This window comes from Bipolaris victoriae, assembly GCF_000527765.1.
Source record: "Bipolaris victoriae FI3 unplaced genomic scaffold scaffold_12, whole genome shotgun sequence".
NCBI classification, from domain to species: Eukaryota; Fungi; Ascomycota; class Dothideomycetes; order Pleosporales; family Pleosporaceae; genus Bipolaris; species Bipolaris victoriae.
In genome coordinates, this window is record NW_014575380.1 from 340,456 (window position 1) to 359,050 (window position 18,595).

General features: G+C 51.4%; 8 protein-coding genes across 8 annotated transcripts; 5 read left to right on the top strand and 3 right to left on the bottom strand.

Annotated features, from left to right (window-relative positions):
• Positions 1 to 1,162: 1,162 nt before the first annotated feature.
• COCVIDRAFT_46664 (hypothetical protein) lies at positions 1,163 to 2,493 on the top strand (the record flags this gene model as incomplete). Its single annotated transcript, XM_014704913.1, has 4 exons — positions 1,163 to 1,321; positions 1,376 to 1,480; positions 1,674 to 2,050; positions 2,103 to 2,493. Coding segments are annotated over 4 exons (1,032 nt in total), but the record flags the coding sequence as incomplete, so codon positions are not given.
• Positions 2,494 to 2,556: 63 nt separating this feature from the next.
• COCVIDRAFT_49407 (hypothetical protein) lies at positions 2,557 to 3,057 on the top strand (the record flags this gene model as incomplete). Its single annotated transcript, XM_014704914.1, has 1 exon — positions 2,557 to 3,057. A coding segment is annotated over one exon (501 nt), but the record flags the coding sequence as incomplete, so codon positions are not given.
• A 1,268-nt stretch (positions 3,058 to 4,325) lies between these two features.
• Positions 4,326 to 5,239, bottom strand: COCVIDRAFT_23543 (hypothetical protein; the record flags this gene model as incomplete). Its single annotated transcript, XM_014704817.1, has 3 exons — positions 4,326 to 4,413; positions 4,544 to 4,956; positions 5,060 to 5,239. The coding sequence occupies 3 exons, from the start codon at positions 5,237 to 5,239 to the stop codon at positions 4,326 to 4,328; spliced, it is 681 nt and encodes a 226-aa protein (XP_014560303.1).
• Positions 5,240 to 6,064: 825 nt separating this feature from the next.
• On the top strand, positions 6,065 to 7,700 carry COCVIDRAFT_23544 (hypothetical protein; the record flags this gene model as incomplete). The annotated part of the gene is made up of 3 exons (XM_014704818.1): positions 6,065 to 6,281; positions 6,335 to 7,074; positions 7,125 to 7,700. The coding sequence occupies 3 exons, from the start codon at positions 6,065 to 6,067 to the stop codon at positions 7,698 to 7,700; spliced, it is 1,533 nt and encodes a 510-aa protein (XP_014560304.1).
• Positions 7,701 to 9,018: 1,318 nt separating this feature from the next.
• On the bottom strand, positions 9,019 to 9,288 carry COCVIDRAFT_89367 (hypothetical protein; the record flags this gene model as incomplete). The annotated part of the gene is made up of 1 exon (XM_014704915.1): positions 9,019 to 9,288. One exon carries the CDS (start codon positions 9,286 to 9,288, stop codon positions 9,019 to 9,021), a length of 270 nt encoding a protein of 89 aa, XP_014560401.1.
• Positions 9,289 to 9,731: 443 nt separating this feature from the next.
• Positions 9,732 to 10,415, bottom strand: COCVIDRAFT_89692 (hypothetical protein; the record flags this gene model as incomplete). Its single annotated transcript, XM_014704916.1, has 1 exon — positions 9,732 to 10,415. One exon carries the CDS (start codon positions 10,413 to 10,415, stop codon positions 9,732 to 9,734), a length of 684 nt encoding a protein of 227 aa, XP_014560402.1.
• A 2,821-nt stretch (positions 10,416 to 13,236) lies between these two features.
• Positions 13,237 to 14,775, top strand: COCVIDRAFT_12951 (hypothetical protein; the record flags this gene model as incomplete). The annotated part of the gene is made up of 3 exons (XM_014704793.1): positions 13,237 to 13,422; positions 13,544 to 13,976; positions 14,018 to 14,775. The coding sequence occupies 3 exons, from the start codon at positions 13,237 to 13,239 to the stop codon at positions 14,773 to 14,775; spliced, it is 1,377 nt and encodes a 458-aa protein (XP_014560279.1).
• Positions 14,776 to 15,611: 836 nt separating this feature from the next.
• On the top strand, positions 15,612 to 18,461 carry COCVIDRAFT_89349 (hypothetical protein; the record flags this gene model as incomplete). Its single annotated transcript, XM_014704917.1, has 1 exon — positions 15,612 to 18,461. The coding sequence occupies one exon, from the start codon at positions 15,612 to 15,614 to the stop codon at positions 18,459 to 18,461; it is 2,850 nt and encodes a 949-aa protein (XP_014560403.1).
• Between the last annotated feature and the right edge of the window lie 134 nt (positions 18,462 to 18,595).

Here is an 18,595-nt window from a genome sequence, read left to right on the forward strand (position 1 = left end):
CATCTACATCTGCGGCATCTCGACTTCACTGTCGCGCCCACGCCTGTTTTGCCACGCCTGCTACTGCTTAACAAGGTTTATTGCGTGTGCCCTATGCGGCATCCCTGAGATCACCAAGATGCATCTAGGGACTGTTTTCCCACCTTAGGGCAAATGTTATTTGCTGCAGAGCTCGTCGATAGCCTTGGGGCGGTTTCAGGGTCGTAAGATGTTCATCAAGGTTTCGGCCCACAACTGGCGTTCGGCCGGACCTCCAGCGTCGACACTAGCTAGTAGTCGCCTTGCGCCATCCTCCGCAAACGGCTGCATAACAAATTCCGAACCACGAGGGCAAACAAAACTCGTCCTGCCAACTGCCGCCCTCCGCACATGCATGCATGTATTCATGCGCAACACCTAGGGCCGCCATTATGCACAACGGCATCCCCAGGCAAGAATCAGTCATCCTTCAGGCCACTGCAAACCGCTCACGTCGTCACTATTTGATTGCTAAAAGACGGCATCTAGTCATTGACATGCGACGCCGAAAGTTCCGTACCATCGCCTCAGTCACAACACCCGAAGCCTAGCCAAACCAGGACGTTACTCACAGAGGGTCCCATGAACTTACCCGAGAGGGGAATCCGCGCGGCATTGCGCCCCGTCTTTTACTCTTCCTGCCTGTTCTTCCCCGTATCTGGTGTCGCGCCACGCTGGACAAGGCAGTAGTCGGCCGATGCTTTGACTGATCGCCATACTATAGTCTTCGTCACGTTCGAAACGGTCATGACTTGAGAGCGTAGGCAGGGTCTGGACAGCCTATTTTGATACTGCTCGCCACCACCCCACTTCCAGATTCAGCAGGATTGTCTAAAGCCTGCTAACCCTGCCATCGTTCGAGCTGAACTGAGCTGCCAATAGATGTACATCATGCCTCCAACTCCCGAAGCTACCTTCACCAATTTACCCTGTTCCTCGCGCTAGGTCCCCCTTTCATCCTGGCTGCGTCGCTCTCGCCTCTTGACCCTTATAACCATTAGTGTCGGGTCTTAATACCCTCTGTTATTACCATAACGCTGAACATGGAGTATTGAGCAATGTGATTGTTACAGCTTCTTCTTTTCTTGGCGGTTTTCTTCTATCATCAAGACGCTCGACTGGCCCTTATTACCTCTCCACCATAATGAACATCACTAATTCTACCCCCGCTGGAATACGGGTTAATATCATAACACTTGCCTTCACCCTCGTTTCAAGTTTGGTTGTTTTTTTACGTCTCTTCACACGCCTAGTAATATCAAAAATGGCTGGATGGGAAGATGCTTTTATTGTACTGGCCATGGTGAGTGAGCATAGTCTTCATCATATACTCGTTCGCTAATGAAAGCCCCCCTAGGTCTTTTCCGTAGGACTTACGGTGCTAACCACCGAACAAGTAATGAATGGGTTGGGAAAGCATAGCTCGAAACTCTCGAAAACTGAGCTGGATATACTGCTAAAGGTACGCTCTCACAAGCCCCTTCCACCCTCTTGTACAGCTCAAGAGCGCCAACTGAGGTCTTTGTACTCTATAAAGCTAGCTCTCGGTTCAAGCAAGTGTAAGCTTGCATGCAGGGCGAACTCCGTCTAAAACACGACCCAACATTCCTACCTTCTCTTAAGTTGTTGGAAAAGAAAACTGACAAGCATACCAGTCGTTCTGGGCGAGTGTCTGGGTTTATAGCCTCACCCTTACTACAATCAAGGTCTCCATCCTTGTCCAATATTTCCGCATTTTTCCCGTGCGTGGCTTCCGGATAGCCTGTGTCGTTGTCTTGGGCCTGGTAATCGCATATGGAGCCTGGGCAGTTTCCTCGAGCGTACTCATTTGCACTCCGATCGCTTTCTCGTGGGATAAGTCGATACCAGGCGGTAGGTGCATGAACCAACTCACAGTGTGGATTACCAATGCCGCCTTGAACATCACGTTGGATGTGGTAATATTTCTTATGCCGTTATTAGTCATACGAGGGCTATCAATCTCGAAATCACAAAAACGGGGGCTAGGGACTATGTTCATCTTGGGTGCTAGGTAGGTAAAGCTTGCTCGTCGTAAACCATGCAATGAACTGACGAATCGACAGCGTCACCTTGGTATCCATTGTTAGGCTCTATTCATTGGACGCCGTTGCCAACTCAACAGACGTGTCGTTTGACAACACGGATCATGCAACTCTGTCGGCAGTCGAGGTCAACGTAGGCATCGTGTGTGCTTGCTTACCAGCTATGCGGCCGTTGTTCGCCCTTGTTTTGCCCCAATACTTTTCAGAGTCGCCCAGATATTTGAAGTATAGAACCTTCAAAATAGATATAGCGGCGGAACGAAGAAAGTACCCAGAGTATACCACTCGTCCTCCCACTGCCTATATCACAAGGCCTAGCACCGCCCAAACTAGGCCCGCCACTGCACATATCACAAGGCCTAGCACCGCCCAAACTAGGCCCGCCACTGCACAAATAAGACCCAACACCGCACAAACGAGACCCCGTACGGCGCAAGCAAGCCCCAAAACCACACCACCACAATTCATCAGCACACCGCCAAGACTCGTCACAATACCACCTAGACCCAGCACTGCAGAACCAAAGGCTGACAATACACCAACACCACCTCGAGCCGATATTCTTAAAGAGGACTCTTGGCACGAGACATTTCCTCTCCAGTCCATCTTCTCCCGTCCATCAGGTCGAGGCTCTCCCTTGTCTCAAATGACTGAGACACCACCGCCGTCTTCACCATATTTGCGCGATTTCCAAGGACACTCGCGCAAAGGAAGTAATACGTCCGTGTCAAGCACAGCAAGCGTAGCACTTGAACGATGCATAGCGCGTCTTCAAGCAGGATTTGATGCTCGACGCATGACACCCATTTCGCCGCTCAGTACGGCTTTCCCCGCCCCACTTCGCATCCGAAAATCACCTTCACTGCCGCCAGGCTCGTGGATGCGACGGCCATCCACATCATCGCAGGTTGGGCTGAAGGAATTAGAAACCGACAAGAAATTACCCCCAACCCCCTTCCCTTTCGGATCTCACGAATGAAGTGATTTCCAGTGTAACTGACACAAGGGACAAGGAAAAAAAATAAACAAACAAAAGAGTGATCGTCTTTAATCACAGGTAAACCAACCATACACACACACGCTCGCTATGTACATACAAGGAAAGCCACGAGCCAGCCGCCTTGAAAGAACAGGTACTCTTGTAATTACGCGCGCTGCGAAAGTCCGCGATGCCCCCTCCCCAAAGGAGGCCGTGACTTTTCGCCCCATAGCTGCGTAGCTGCCTGCACCACTCTCCCTCCCCCCCCCCTTCCGCCACAAGTTGTGGGGGTGAATAGGAAGAGAGTGGCGCGCGGGTCAGCCTCTCCAAGGATCTAGCCGTGAAGCTACTACAATAATAATAAAGTCTTTTTTTATATCTCTCACTCAATCGCACTCTCGTCTTTGCCTGCACTTCTTTTTTTTCCCTTTTGAGTCCCTGAAGCAAATGTCATAAGGTCCTACTATCGTTTTCCCAGATAAATTCTTATACAAAGAGACCATAGACCACACCATTATCCTGTAATCCAACCCCCCCCTCACCCTCCTCCATTCAAAATCCCCAATCTAACCCCAACATCCACCGATGACCACGCTCCCCTCCCCTCCACTATCCCATCCTCTCTCTCGCCCACACTAACCCTTGTTACCCCGCTAGCTAAGCAACCCCCTCCGTCACCCGTTTCACCACACCATCTCGTTTCCCGTCTATCATTCCACCTTTGCTGCGTCACGGTACGAACTTGGCGTTTCAAGCATAGGACTTACACGTGTGATACTTAAAAAAAAGCCGCCCCGGGGCTGAATGAAGTGGTTTAGTGACGTGTGTGTGTGTGTGATCAGGGCAAAATGGCGTAGGTGTGTGTGTAATCATGTAACGTATGGGTTTCCTTCGTTTGAGTAGCATGATGAGGAAAAGTTACGTATGCGCGCCTTGTGGCAGTGGCAGGATGTGGCTGGGTTGGTGGATACTCGAGTAGGCACAAACAAGCAGCGTGTTGGAAAAGACGGTTATTCTCTCCTGGTACGAGGCTATTGTTCAAGAAGCAAGAGGACATAGTAAGTTGCAGACGTCTCAAGACGACCAGAGTCTTGATTGAGACAGGTACAAAGAGTAGTATAATGCATTTAACGCAACTATCATGACTTGGCCTCTTTCTCCTAACGAGAAAAGTGGCCCCCCCATGTAATATACACAGTTGTTTGCTCCAAACGCCAAACAAGGAAACAAGTCACGCAATCGTAGCTAGAAGGGAATGGGTACGCTCATCTGAACTTGCTGAAAATGACGGCGATGATGAGTAGCACCAGGACGGTTATAATGGCAATGGTAATGATGCGGTTCGTGGCCATCCTGCAGTGAGAAACATGGTTAGTATCTGTTGGTTGCACAGATCAAAAGGGCATCCATCTACACCTCCCTATCAACCAGGGGTTCTAGGTGTGGGGAGATGGAAGGGGGTAACCAGGGGAATTATACATACCGTCTCGCCATGCCCCTCAGAGTCTTGATACTCCGATCGGTGTATCCCTCGCTCTCGAGCAGCCTCTCCCTTGTGTTCGTGATTTGCTCCCTCTGTCTGTGCAAGTCGCCGAGGGTACTAGCGCCAATCTGCTCCGTCTCGAGCGCAATCCGCTGGCTCTCCCTCAGCCTGTTGCTCGACCTGTTCAAGCGATCTGTGCCAGAGAGAAGTTGCTGGCGCTGCTCGAGTTGAGCGTCGCCGCCATCGGGATTGTCGGTGTAGCGGTCGCCAAAGAGCTTGGAGCGGTCCGAGGTGTATGTTTGCAGCTTGCGCTTGCTGGTATCGAGGTCGTGCTCAAAGTTGCGAAAGCGCGCGTTGTACTTGGACTTGAGATTGGCGGGAATGTTGGACTTTTCGAGGCGCATCTGGCCAATCTAAACAGGAGACTTGTGAGCGTTGCATTCTTTGCACATGTTGTCGCTACATCAAGCCATATGCCTTGTTCCGCATATGCGATGTCTCCAGGCTGCAACTCACCAACTCCTCGGCCTCCTCCAGCGCACGCTCTGCCCTACTGATGGCGGCCTTCCTGGGTTCGCCAGTCGTTTCTTTGATCTGCTCTATCTGCTGGCTGAGGTCGGCTTGTACCAGCTTGAGTTCGGCCTCATAGCCGCTGAAGCGCTCGGTGCCCGCGTCGGCATCGATGAGGTTAGACATGGCTTCGCTATCGGAATTTGTCTGTACGGGGTGTGCGAGAAGTAGACGTGTGCGTATGGGTGTGTAGTTGTTGGTCGATGTGCAAGTGAATAAGGCGTTGAGCCGATACTCCAGAGCTCATGCGGCCATTACGCAGTTGCCAAGGCCATCCCTGCCCATGTCACGTGAACCGCATCTGTGCCTGATTGTTCTGCTCGCACTCATTGTCTATCCAGGTGTTGTAGATGTCTCTTGGAGATGATTCTAGCTATTCCAATCCCCAGCACGGTCGCGTCAGTTTACACTCATGATTGCTTTTCCAGTGCCAACCCGCGTCTTGAACGCGTCGTTGGCATGGTCCGTACTTCCTCACACACAAGGCCGCACCGCGCACCATGTTGCGACTCTGCATGTCTCAAAGGCCCAGCATGCGCTCACCAATCTTGGAGACCGCATCTTCCCTACATAATCATCGCAACCGGGTGGGGCCACTGTTTAGTAGGATCAGCGGCCCACTCCATCTTTTTTTCCAGAGGGCTAATTACGTAGGTCCAACCTGGGCACCAATGATAATCTAGTCTTGTGGAAACATGCTACACGCATGCAACACCACATTGTACTGCACCATGGCTCTGTTGCTGTTGGAATGCGTGAAACGAGCAGCGGCGGCATTAGTCATGTACTTGTAGCGACGGGCCTAGCTTCAACATCCATGACCTCATGAGTCACATATCTTCCGAAGCTCATACTCGCTCTGCCCGTTGTCTTTTTGTCATTGTGGTACATCCACCCAGCATTGAATTCTAGCCTGCTCGTGCAACAATTGCGCTTCCGCACTAGTTCACCATGAGCAACGAGGCGGGAAAAAAGCGTATAGCCATTGTCGGCAGCGGCATATCTGGCTTGAGTGCCCTGTTTGCCCTCCGCGATACCCAGCATGAGGTACATCTTTTTGAAAAAGAGGAGCGACTGGGCGGCCACACAAATACGGTGATGTGGAAGCACAACGGCAAAAGCACGCCTGTTGACACTGGCTTCATCGTTTTGAACACGGCTACCTACCGTTCGTCTCTTCCCGCATATCCTGCCACTCGAATCCAAGTTGACAGACAATAGCAAACTTTATCAAGTTTCTCTCCACTCTGCGCGTAAAAACTGTGCCGTCCCTAATGACTTTTGGCGTCTCCCGCGATGCAGGTGCCTTTGAATGGTCCGGCACATCGGGCAGTACGCTCTTCGCTCAGCCATCCAATGCACTCAAACCATCCTTCTGGCGCATGATTTTCGATATTGTCCGCTTCAACCAGTTTGCTCTCGACTTGCTGTCAATCACTCCAGGCTCGCCAGCTGCCATTGCCGCCACCAAGATGAGCATTGGAGAGTATCTGGACCAAGAGGGCTACTCGGACGCCTTTAGGGATGACTACTTGATTCCAATGACTGCATGCGTATGGAGTACTGGCGCAGACAAATGCGCTCTGGAATTTCCAGCCTTGACACTTGTGCGCTTCATGTGGAACCATCACCTGCTTAGCACCATCGCTGAAAGGCCGCCCTGGTTGACTGTTGAAGGCGGATCCAGCAAGTACATTGACGCTGTGCTGGAGCTAGCTGGCAATTGTGAAGGCCACCTTGGAACGCCTGTCCTGGCTGTAAAGAGTAAGAATCAGAAAGTCGAATTGACTTTGGGAGGAAGGGGAGAGGGCCAGACGGAGATCTTCGACGAAGTCGTGCTGGCTTGCCACGGAGACCAAGCAAGATGGATGCTGGGAGATGATGCAACCGAAAAAGAGAAGGAAATCCTAGACGCCTTCGAAACAACGCCGAATACCGCATATTTGCACTCTGACCTCTCAGTAAGTCTGCCAACAGTAGCTTAGAGAGGATGCCTGCTAATAACCCCTAGCTCATGCCCCAACGCCGCACAGCCTGGTCCGCATGGAACTATCTCACAACATCTGCATCCAACCCACCCAAAAACCCAAACCTAGACTCATCCTCCGGTGCCATCGAGTCCGTCTGCTTGACTTACGATATGAACACTCTCCAACACATCCCCCGAGACACCTTCTCATCCGTGCTCGTAACTCTCAATCCATCCTCGCCCCCTTCTCCTGCTCTCACCCAGGCAACATACCAGTACCGCCATCCCCTGTACAACTCGCGCATGGTCTTTGCGCAAGATCGCCTCGACGAGATTCAGGGTAAACGCGGTATCTGGTACGCCGGCGCGTGGACGGGCTACGGCTTCCATGAAGACGGATGCCGAAGCGGATTGCAGGTTGGAGAGAAGCTGGGTGGCAAGGCGGGGTGGGAGGTGGTAGATGCAAAGTTTATGAGGGGCAGGCGACCCGTTTTGGAGTGGAAGGATTATGTCGTTAGGTTCGTTGTTACGCTCGTGCAGATGGGGATTAGTATCTTGGGCGGCTTATTGGGGACGGAAAAGAGGATAACGGGTGTTGGGCAGAAGAAGGTGGTCTAGATGATGTGTTTATTGTGTAGTGCATAGTACAGGTTTGAACGCTTCAAATCAAATACTTCTGACACAGTGTATACTGCATCTCGTTGTTCCATGAAAGTTTGTTTTTTCTCTCCTTCTAATTGATTATCCATCCATGCAAATCATTTCTCATCACTCCAACTCCCTTGGTTTGCAATTTTACTATTCATTCCCGAAAATCTCTTTCCATTCTTTTATACCGATCGTACACTCGACGCCGAATCTCCCCTGACATGACCCCGTCGCCACACCACCGCCTCCTGGTCTTCCATCACGTTTGACACACCGCGTCGTGTAATCGAGCACGTCCTCGCGCGCGTTTTGCCATCGATTTGCCGTTTAATTTCTGCGTCCCAGCGGAGATATTGTTGTATGGCTGTGATAACAGTAGGTGGCATGATGGGCATGGTACCAAAAAAAAATGTAGTTATTTTGAGATTGAGAGAATATTGTTAATACAAGAATTGGTAATTGGTATGTTGCAGGTGTTGTTGCAATGGGTATGTAAAAGCAAAAAGTGCGAGGTGGGAGGATATGTGTAGTGGGAGGAGAGTTTTTTTTTTCAACTTGAAATATCTTGACTATATGAGAGGGCGGGGGTGATATGAGCGGTCTGGAGAAAGAACATGGTATTCAGCATCACTTTGTTTAGTTCAAGAAGTAAGCGTACGCGGACGGTAAGAGTCATCTTTACAAAAGTCATTGTGATTGTCGGGGGTGTGCTGGGTAAGGTTGAACGCGAAACATGGCCTTCTTATCGCTTTCGCAGCGCCTCATGTTTCTGAGCATTTTGATTGGCATAGCGTTTGCGCTAGGGTGATCGGATTGTTGCAAAGTGTGATGGACATGCGAACAAGCGGTGGTGGAGATGAGGCTGAGCGGTGAGTCTGATCACTAGACTAGTAGCACTACCACGTGTACATGGAGCAACTAGGCTATTTTGGGATGAAAACACTAAGGTTGAGTATGATGCGGTTGACTCCTCCGCGACCAATCGATTTGTGCTCACTGGGAGTAGGTTGTTACACAGCTAACTTCCCTGTTTATTATTGTGATTTTGTATTCTGCGCTGGCGTGTCGCGCTCGTTGACTCGATGTCGCAAGAAGATTAGGAAGGCTTTGTTAATCTTTGGGGGAGTCAGATACCATCCAGCAGGTTCTGAGTATAGGTGTTTCATACTATTGCATGGTATTCTTCCTATCGAGTAGCTCATCCAAGCCCAAGTCAAAATATGATACCAGGTAGTGTAGAGTAGACTCAAGACCAATCTTACCAACACAAGCTTTTGGTACATTTTGATCACAATACCACCTGCCAAGTCGCATCAGACTCTAGTAGTTGAATGTATACCAAGTTTCCACACCCATCCGCATACCTTCTCCCGGCTCCTTCGCATCCCGAGAAACAATTTCTTTTACCGCTCATGTGATACCATCGCATTGTGAGTTGGATACTCAAGAACTGATTTGCACACCACCTTTCGTAAGAGATAAGAAAGTACGGGAAGAAGAAGAAACGAAAGAGGGGGAAGGCAAAGAGTAGTGGATAAGATCCGATGAAGATCGTCATTTTGAAACAGGGCTGATCGGTATCTTCGCCGGGGACTAGATGATTACTTTTGGATCGTCGCGGTAGTACCCCTGTCGTGTTACCCGCGATGTGGAGACTTTGCTTTTTGAGGCTACGTGCATATGTATGTGTGTATGTTAGGTACTTCTACATACAACGTATGCCATACAATAAAATGAATGAGTGGAACGAGATGATTGGGCGCTTCTTAATAAATGATCATGTGATATGGGAATAGGAGATCTTTTGTTTGAACTGAACATAGCAGTCATTTAATGGCCAGTAGTATACTTGAACACAAAAAAGAAGAAGACGGTCTATCTATACTTTTAGGTAAACATGAAGGGATGGAGACTACGTTCATCTCTGGTTATTCGCCAAATCCGTCCAACTATGACAATCTACTCTCATTGCTTGATACTGAACTGGTAGTCCATTCAAGTTCACCAGCTGTTTCTTCGCAAAAGCTTACTATTTTGAGGTTTGACTAACTGCTCGGATACGGACCGAATACAAGGTATTAACTTTGGTGGCGAAAAGCCCATTCGTACTGTGTAAGGTGGGTCGCCTGGTCGACGCAAGGGCCATTCGTCTCGACGAGCAAATAGTGGGATGCGAGATCTTGCCCATTCTGGCGAACGTTCTTCATCGTGCTGAACATATGTTGAATTTATTTCCGAAGGACATTTGTGCGTGGATGGTTCACGTGTTGGCATGACTGCTCCATGCGCTTGCACATTGCTTTCATGAACAGCCCTCTGGGCCTCAACAGCCCACGATGGATCCCAGACGTCAACTTTCACAATGTGGAATTCGCTCAAAATGAGCTCGCGCCGAACCAACTGTCTGGTGTCATTCAAGCTGTCCACGTACGCTGTGATGAGACCGCGCAGACTGAGATTCATGTCGCGAAAACAACGACCGACGTGCCCTTGGTTGAGATGGAATTCCAAGACATGTGCCAACTCGGTTTGGGCTGCATCTTGTGCTTGCTCAAGGGTGTTAAAGATTCCAATGTTGTGTGCCAAGGGCAGGGCGTGGGGGTTGGAGATATCGTTTGAGTAATGAAAGACTTGGAAGCCTAGTCGTGGGGTACGGAAGTGCAATTCAATACCGGAAAAGTCCATGAGGGTAACTATTGTGCAGCAGGTATGATGGAGTGTCTACCGGGAAGCCGTAATATGAAGGCTGCTTAGGCGCAAGGTATTGGGTGGCCATCATGAGACAAATGGTTTGTTCCAACCGTACTGTCCTTTCTTTGCATGCATGTCTCTTGTTTGGTGCAATCTGGAGTTGCATTGTTTTCGACATTCAGTATACAAAATCTGATTCACCATCTGCGTTTGCCGACCTGACACGGAAACTGGGGCGAGTTAGAAGGGCAGAGTTTGATTGTTGGGCGGCGCAGCATTTGTCAAGCGTAGTATGTGATACTGCTAGTGTGCTAATTGTTGCCGCACCGTGGTACCTGCCTTAGGCTATCGCCATCCGCAGTTGCAAAGACCGTGGCCTAGACGCAACCCGAACCCAGGCCAGGGCTACAGGGGCAATGTGAAGGCTCGTCTACAAAGTCAACTTTTGCCTAATGCCATGGTGTGCATATATCTATGTGTCAGTGGTAAAGAGGACAGTTGACTGGTGAGAAATCATCTCGCAACTGCACCCCCCAAACGGAACATTGCTTGCAGTGCGGCATATTGGTGGAGTTTGCACGGCTGGGAGATGAAGGCATATGATGTGGATGCAAAGTGATTAGCCGACGACGTGTTCATCCGGATGCACAGCGCGGGTGTGCAGCAGGGATGGCAGATTTTCCCCTGAGCGCCCCGTTTTTTGGATCAGGATCGAGGGCAAACATGGTTTTCTTTACAAAGATTTGTTTGGCAAGACGAGATGACCAGGGGTGTGTGCAGCGGTATGCATGCAATGGCCTTCAAGGAAGATGCGGCTGGCGATGGAGATTGCCAAGTCGATGCAAAGTGGGTCCTCGGGAACCCACGATCGTGTTTGTTTTTGGAAGTCACATGGGGATAAGGAGCAGGAACGCACAAAGTAGCGGCGATGGTCGCACCAGTCGCAGATTTTGGATCGAAGCCATGGTGGGCCAGGGTCCCGAAAGCCGCAGGACGTTACCCAAGGAAAAAGAAAAAATCGACGAGGATGCGGCGAGGGGATCAAGGGGAGGGTGCAGTCACAGGAGCTGGTGAAGGAAGCCATGGAACAGCTAGATGTACATTAGCGCATTTCCACTCATGGACCAGTCGGCGAAGCAGAAGCGATTGGCACTAGATGAAAACTAGATGAAAACTAGATGAAAACTTGACCCGAGGCCGAGGGACTCACTAGCGGGAAGGGGGGCCAGCTGGCGTTCAAAGACATGAATAAGTATAAGCTTCAATGATGGGGAGAAGGTGGTGGATATGCGAAAGCGAAAGGTGATTGAGTGGCGTTATGCCAAAGTTTGCATACCAGGCCCCAGACTTGTACTGAAGTATACGACACGTGACGTGGGGACGTGGTGGTGTGGGTGACATGTGGTGAGCCACGCGAAACCGTGAGAATGGTTCTGACGGGTGTCAGGGAACACGGCACGGCTCAGGCTTGGGGTGTTTGTGGCAACGCAACTGCGTCTACGATACTGATCAAAGCGGCAGACTTTGCCGTGAAATGGTGGAGAAAAGGGGAAAACTACCAAGGACCAAGAGGTGGGTTTTGGAAGGTAAGTAGGTAGGTAGGTTGACTTTGTGCCACTAGTTGGGAGACGCAGTAGACCAATCGGCCGGCTTGCGGAAAGCGTCAGTGGCTGGTGTTGTCTCTGGCATCGGGCGAGGCGGGGGGCGGAGAGGGGGGAGAGCGCCACCACCCAGGCAAAGTATGTACGCATGTACTACGTAGTTTGCTGGGCTTTGAAGACGTGTTGGGAATACTTATGGCGACTGTACATGCAATCGATGCATAGACATGTATGTATGTATGTATGTATGTAGTGTATGTGTGTTTGCACACATGGATAAGATAGTCGCAGGAACATGCAAGGTGACGATAGAGGCTGCCCTGATTGGCTGCAGGCGTGTCATCCGACAGCCAATCAGACTGCGGGGATTATCGGCTGCTGCGTGTGGCTGTCTGAAACAACGTCACTGTCGTCGGCCACGGCTCGACCACGGCTTGTCCACTGGCCTTTTTCGCCTTTTTCGCTGCGCTTGCGAGCGTTGCACCGGCGCGTTGCCTGTGGCGGCCGTCGCTGTCACAGCAGCCTCTGTCGCATCTTCATTTCCCAACGTCGCGTGGTTATCTTGGTCATCAGCAGGGGCCGTCGTGACATGTCCACATACGCGTACGTGTGTATACCAGGTGTCTTGGTGGTTACGAGGATTGTACGACCGCACATACTCTAATATAAGCATGTCTGTAGTAACTGCTGCGAAAAGGCCCGAGAATGACTAGGCAAAGTGCTAGTCAAGGTGACCTTGTCTACTTGGTGTAGCTAGAGCACAAGGGCCCGGGCGATCGACACAGGTCCTGCCCACATAGTAGCCGCTCCATCGTCGTTGTCGTCGCCAATATCGCGTCCCTGCACCGCTAGCCTGTAGCCGTCACAACCGTGCAAAACTGGTGGCTGCCTCAGCTGGCCTTCTGGTCGGCGGGACCTGTCCATGTCTGCGGGAAACTACCACACCCCCCTGCTGGAACTGCATCTTGACGCTACTGCTATCTACTTTGCTCTCCCCAACTCTGCACGCTTACATACGTGTGTAGATGCATACACCCTTACATACATATACTCCTCCTTCTCCCCCTCAGATCGTCCCGCCTGGCCCGCACAACCGTTCTTGGCTTTTGCCTCGCTCTCGCTCCTCTCCTCCCCTCCTTCACTTCCTTTTCGTTACCCACATTCACTCATACATACATACATATATACACCCTTCACACTGTCTCCGGCCCACCATGGTCTACTCACTGTCGTATCGCCGACCAGGCCGTGCCACTGTTGCCGACAATGCCTCTGCCATCTCAAATGACACCAAGCGCGAGACAATTCGCGGATCAATCAAGTCTGGCTCGAGTGGCATGTCCAATGGCATTCCCGAAGCCCTATCCTTTGATAACATCATCGCTGGTGGCACTTGCCCGGTACGTTTTGCCCATCGCACCTTGCTTTGTATACTTGCATGTGTGGTCCATCATGCTGCTGCTGCCCAATCCCAGTCCATCCATCCACTGCTAGACTACACTCACTAACCTACATCATCAGCCTTGTACCATTCGTGATTTCATGAACTTCCTCAAGTACATTGAGCTGTCTGCCGAGAATCTGCAATTCTTCCTCTGGTACCGTGACTACGTCAAGCGCTTCAATGCCCTACCAGAAAGCGAGAGGGTCTTGTCGCCTGAATGGACCGGTGAGACTAACAACGCCAATGACCCAAAGCCTGGCCCACGATTCTATAGCAATGAAGCGGCAACCATTCTCAAAGGCACCGACTTCGCCACCGAAGGCCGCCGTGCTGAATCCGACAAGGCTGCTAGCGATCCTTTCCACACGCCGCCTCGCACCCCTAGCAGCTTCGACCAAGCCGCTGCCGGCTCTCTCGACTTCGACGGCGACAGCAGGTCTGGCTTCAAGATTAATCATGCCCAGCGTGCTGCTGGTGCGTTTGATAATGCTGGCCTCAAGTGGAAACCACGTGAGTATAGCCTTTACTGGTTCTTCTCTTTGTCTTTTTAGGATCCACTCGCTCATTCCCCGCAGTCTCCATCCAGCCGTACCGAGAAGAGATCAATCGCATCATCTCCATCTACATTGCCGACAATGGTCCGCGCCAACTGAACCTCTCGTCCAAGGAGCACACTTCTTTGCTGCATGCTCTCCAAAACACGACACATCCATCTGCCTTCAACGATGTCATCACGTCTGTCGAATGGTCGCTTCGTTGCCAGGCACATCCCAACTTTATCCGCTGGACCATCTGCAACGGCAACCGTCCCCGTGTCATCTTTGCACGTGGTCTCGGTATCGGCGGCATCGTCGCCGGTATCGTTACTGCAATCGTTCTCGCTCTCAGTGGTGCTGGTCGTGCATGGCGTGTCATGTCGCTGATTGGCTTCTTCATCGGCATCTCCACCCTGATTGCAGCCTGGAAAGGCATGTGTGTGGTGCTTCACGGTATGCATCACCGCCATCTCCGACCGTGGGAGCTTTTTGCATCCGACGACGAACTACAGGCCGAAGAGATCAAATCTGAGTCTTCCGAGAGCATAGAATCTCACGCATCCAGCAATTCTTACGAAGATGAGCCATGGGTCGCACGCTACGAAAAGCGCAACCTTGTTCGCAAGGTCTTTGACCGTGAGGTCTGGATCCAGGAGCCTGCTCTTCGCCAGATCCAGGATACCATCTTCATCCAAGCCATTCTTGGTGCCCTTATCATCTCTGGCGTGGCTGTCGGTATCTTTTGTGCCGTTCCCCAGGGTAATTTCTTCTAAGCACAAGACACATTTCCACGGCGAAGCCTTCCCACCATCTCTTCTCTTTTTACGCCCTTCTTCCACCCGACATGAATTCCTTTTGATACCCAATTACCGCGTCTTGACCCCCCTCCCAAATGTATCCGACATCATCCATTGAAGCTTCTTTGATAGATGATGCGCAATGTTCCCTTCTTATTTCAAGCTATACTATCGCGCGACCGACGAGGCACAGCCGCGTAGTAGGAGATTTTACATAGTTCACATGACAAAATATCTGCGAATGAAGATTAACGTGTATTTAAACTTATCCGAATAACAAAAGAAAAGACTTATGATTATCCACACATGCAAGGACACGACTCAATAGCAGTCCTATGTAGTACTCTGTTTGTCTTGTGCCCACCATCTACCAAAGTGTAGTCTTACCTGTCACCCCGAACAGGCTCACCTGATGTACGTAATATGTCTGTATGTAGTGGCCTTGCTTACCGAGTGGCCACGATGAACGCATCAAGTGGCAGTGAACGTGGTCGCCGGCATGCGCCGCCGCCTTGGGGGCGGGGCCGGCGAAGCGAGCAAATGAGCGTGGGCTAACGATAGGGTCCGCTGCGTATCGTAGCAGCCATGACCCACAATTCACGCTGGGCCCTATGCGTCACCCAGCAGTGTTGAGCATCCGTCCAACATGTCGGCTACTGCTGCGTTGTGCAACACCTTTGTCTCCTCCACCTCCACCCCCGTTGCTCTCCAGACCACCACCCTCGGCTACGCTGCTACGCTCAGAATCAATGCACGCGGCAGGCGCCACTCTCACCTTGCTCGTCTGACCTCTCCTCTCACGTTCACCATTCATGTCTTACGGATACGACAGTCGCTATTACGAGCACCCACGCCATGATTCTTATTATACATCGCCGCGCGGTGCAGACGCATATGCCTACTCGCGGCACGAAGCCACTCTCGCCGACGCCCGCAGGGAACTAACAGACATGCGCGCCAGCAATCCCTATACTACTTCCTACCCCTCCTCCTACGAGCCCCGCACATCCCGTCCCAGACAATCCACCTCGCAATCATACAGGTCACACAGACGAAAGGAATCATGGCCACCTCCGCCTAGTGTAGAGGACGAGCCAGAAGCCCTGGCCAAAGAGGCTCGGTCACAGCCGCCTTCGCCAGCACAAAGGCGTGATGATGGCGAGCCGCCTGTCAATACGCGGGGTACCGTCGACCAGGAATTCATATTGGACGAGATCGAGCAGCCCAGTGCTGCACAAGGTGATGACCGTCGCTCGAGGCATAACTCCGGATCCGCCACAGATCCCGATGCGACAACACGATCCAACCCTCATCGAGATCGCCAGAGGAGGAGCTTCGCAGACCGTGGCCCCATGTCGAATATCAACACCGATGTCCCAGACCCGCCTTTGTTCACAGAACGAGAGAGGATGCCTTATGGCTACTCACAATCACAGAAGGAATCGACTGCTCCTATATCGACCGACTTTCTGCGTTCGCCAGAACCCATGACCCCATCCGACAGCCGTTTCGCTACATCGGACATGGGCCGAGTTGACCAAGACGCACAACGGCGTTCCCATGGTAAATCACCAACATCTCGACCGAGCGGCAGCCGTCACAACTCCCTTGCAAACTCTCGGCCGGCGGAAAAAGACCGTGTCTTTGACTCGGACTCGGACACCGATAGCACTACCCACCTACGAGCAGACCGGAAACCGGCACGCTACAGCTTCGTGCAGAACGATCTGCAAAGAGAAGCTTTGAGAACAAATTTACGGGACACGCAGCATAGGCCGGAATCGACAAGGCGCGACTCTGGGGAGCGTTCGGTACCAACCCTGCGCAAGGAATACTCGTCCAACTCGTCAAAGGAAAATCTGTATGCCCAATCTCCAAAATCATCCGCTTCTTCCTTGAACAATAGCGCAAAAAAGCCAAGACCCGTTCCTGTTGATACTGCCTACGCCAACAGCCCGCGGCCCATGTCCAGACCAAGTTCACCGTTGCCACGAACGGCGACCTCATCTCAACTTCCGACGCGGTTAAAGGAGTCACCACCTGGAACGCGCCCTTCTTCTCGGAGTGGTGGACAACCTCCTACCCCTCTATCTCATTCGAGCGCGTTTGAGTCTAATTCGCCTGGGCGAGGTCGCTTTCCCATTTCCGAGACCGACCAGCACACCAGCGTTCCCCCTGTCCGCGCTCAGGACAGATCAAGACCGCCTTCTAGGTACGGAAGATACGAGACAATACCGACTCCAAGACCGCGTGGTGATGTACAGAGTTCCTTACCAACCGGGAGACCATCCTCTTCGCACTCTGCTTTGCCATATCCTATGGATGATCAGCTCATTGATGTCTTGATGCCACCGGAACAGAATTATCAGTACAATCATTCACCCATTGCTTCTCCAAGACAAGACTATATAGAACCTCCCAGGTCCTCTTCGCCGTCTGCTACTAGCTCCCCGTATATTAGAGATTCCCACGCCCAGCCTTCCAGACAAAGCACTCGTGAGGAACCCGGACTCTCCAGGAGGGCAAGATCGAATAGCATCCGCTCCCAGGACGATCGCAGGGAAAAATCCTTGCGGAGAGTTGCTTCTTTGGACCTCAAATCACTGCCGGACTGTCCAAGGAGCAAGGCCTCGAGAGAGTACGATGATTGGTACAGTCTCCGCGGCTTCAAAAATTTCAACATATGTCCTGATTGCTACAAGAGCGTGTTTTTTGAGACTAGATTCGACGGGGAATTCAAGCAGATCTGGTTAGACGACTGGTCAATCAAGCGGGCGTGTGACTTTAGTAACCCGTGGCCGCGCCTTGCGTGGTATCTCACTGTAAAGCAGCGCCTGAAATCCCTCGACTTACTTTACGCCGTGGCAGATATCATGGACACATACAAGCCGTGCCCTGGAGAACGAGAAAAGGACACTAATGAGGCCAGTTGGTACGGCATTGTCAATCAACGCGACGGCATGTTTGTGCCCAACTTTGCCATCTGTTCCAGTGACCGAAGATTGGCCGAAGCTCTATTTCCCAGCATCCGCGGTTACTTTCCCCGTATCACTGCTGGCTACTCAAGCGCACCAAGTCGATACACTTGCAGCTTCCGTATGAGCTCACGTCGTCTGATGAAGTACCTGGAGCTTCTTATGGAGCTCGACGAAGAGGCCCAGATATCTGGTCGCCGACCTGACATTGACCGTTTTGTCGACCTGGCGCGCGACTATGCTTTCAAGGGCGAGTGCGCCAGAGACAAGATACTGATTCGCAAGCCATGGTACTTTATCCCACAACTCCCTGAATTTACGGTATGCGAGGAATGCTACGACCGCTTTGTCTGGCCTGCCATGCAATCCAAATCCCTACCCACTACGATTCCACGCTTGTTCAACAAATCCATCCAGCTAGTCCCTGGTGAGGACCCGGAAGCTGGGTCAAGCTGTTGTTTGTGGAGTCCTCGCATGCGCTCGGTATGGATGCGTAGTGTCGAGGATGAGGATTTTGCATACTTGAAGCGCAAGGCTTTGGAGAGGAAGAAGGCTCAAGTTGCCACTACCAGGGAGAGAGAGGATATTTTGAGGGGACTGGGCAATGCTGAGCCGGGCGACAGCAAGTACGAATGGGCGAAGCGTGAGTTGGATGTTTTGGATAGGGAGTGGGCTTCGTATGAATGAATGAACGAGATGATGACTGTACATAATGATATTGCTAAGCAGTGAAGAATCAAAGTCTATATTATTTAATCACGCACACATGTATACATGTCAGTCTTGTGAAGACATGAGGGGTAGCAGCGTATATGACAGAC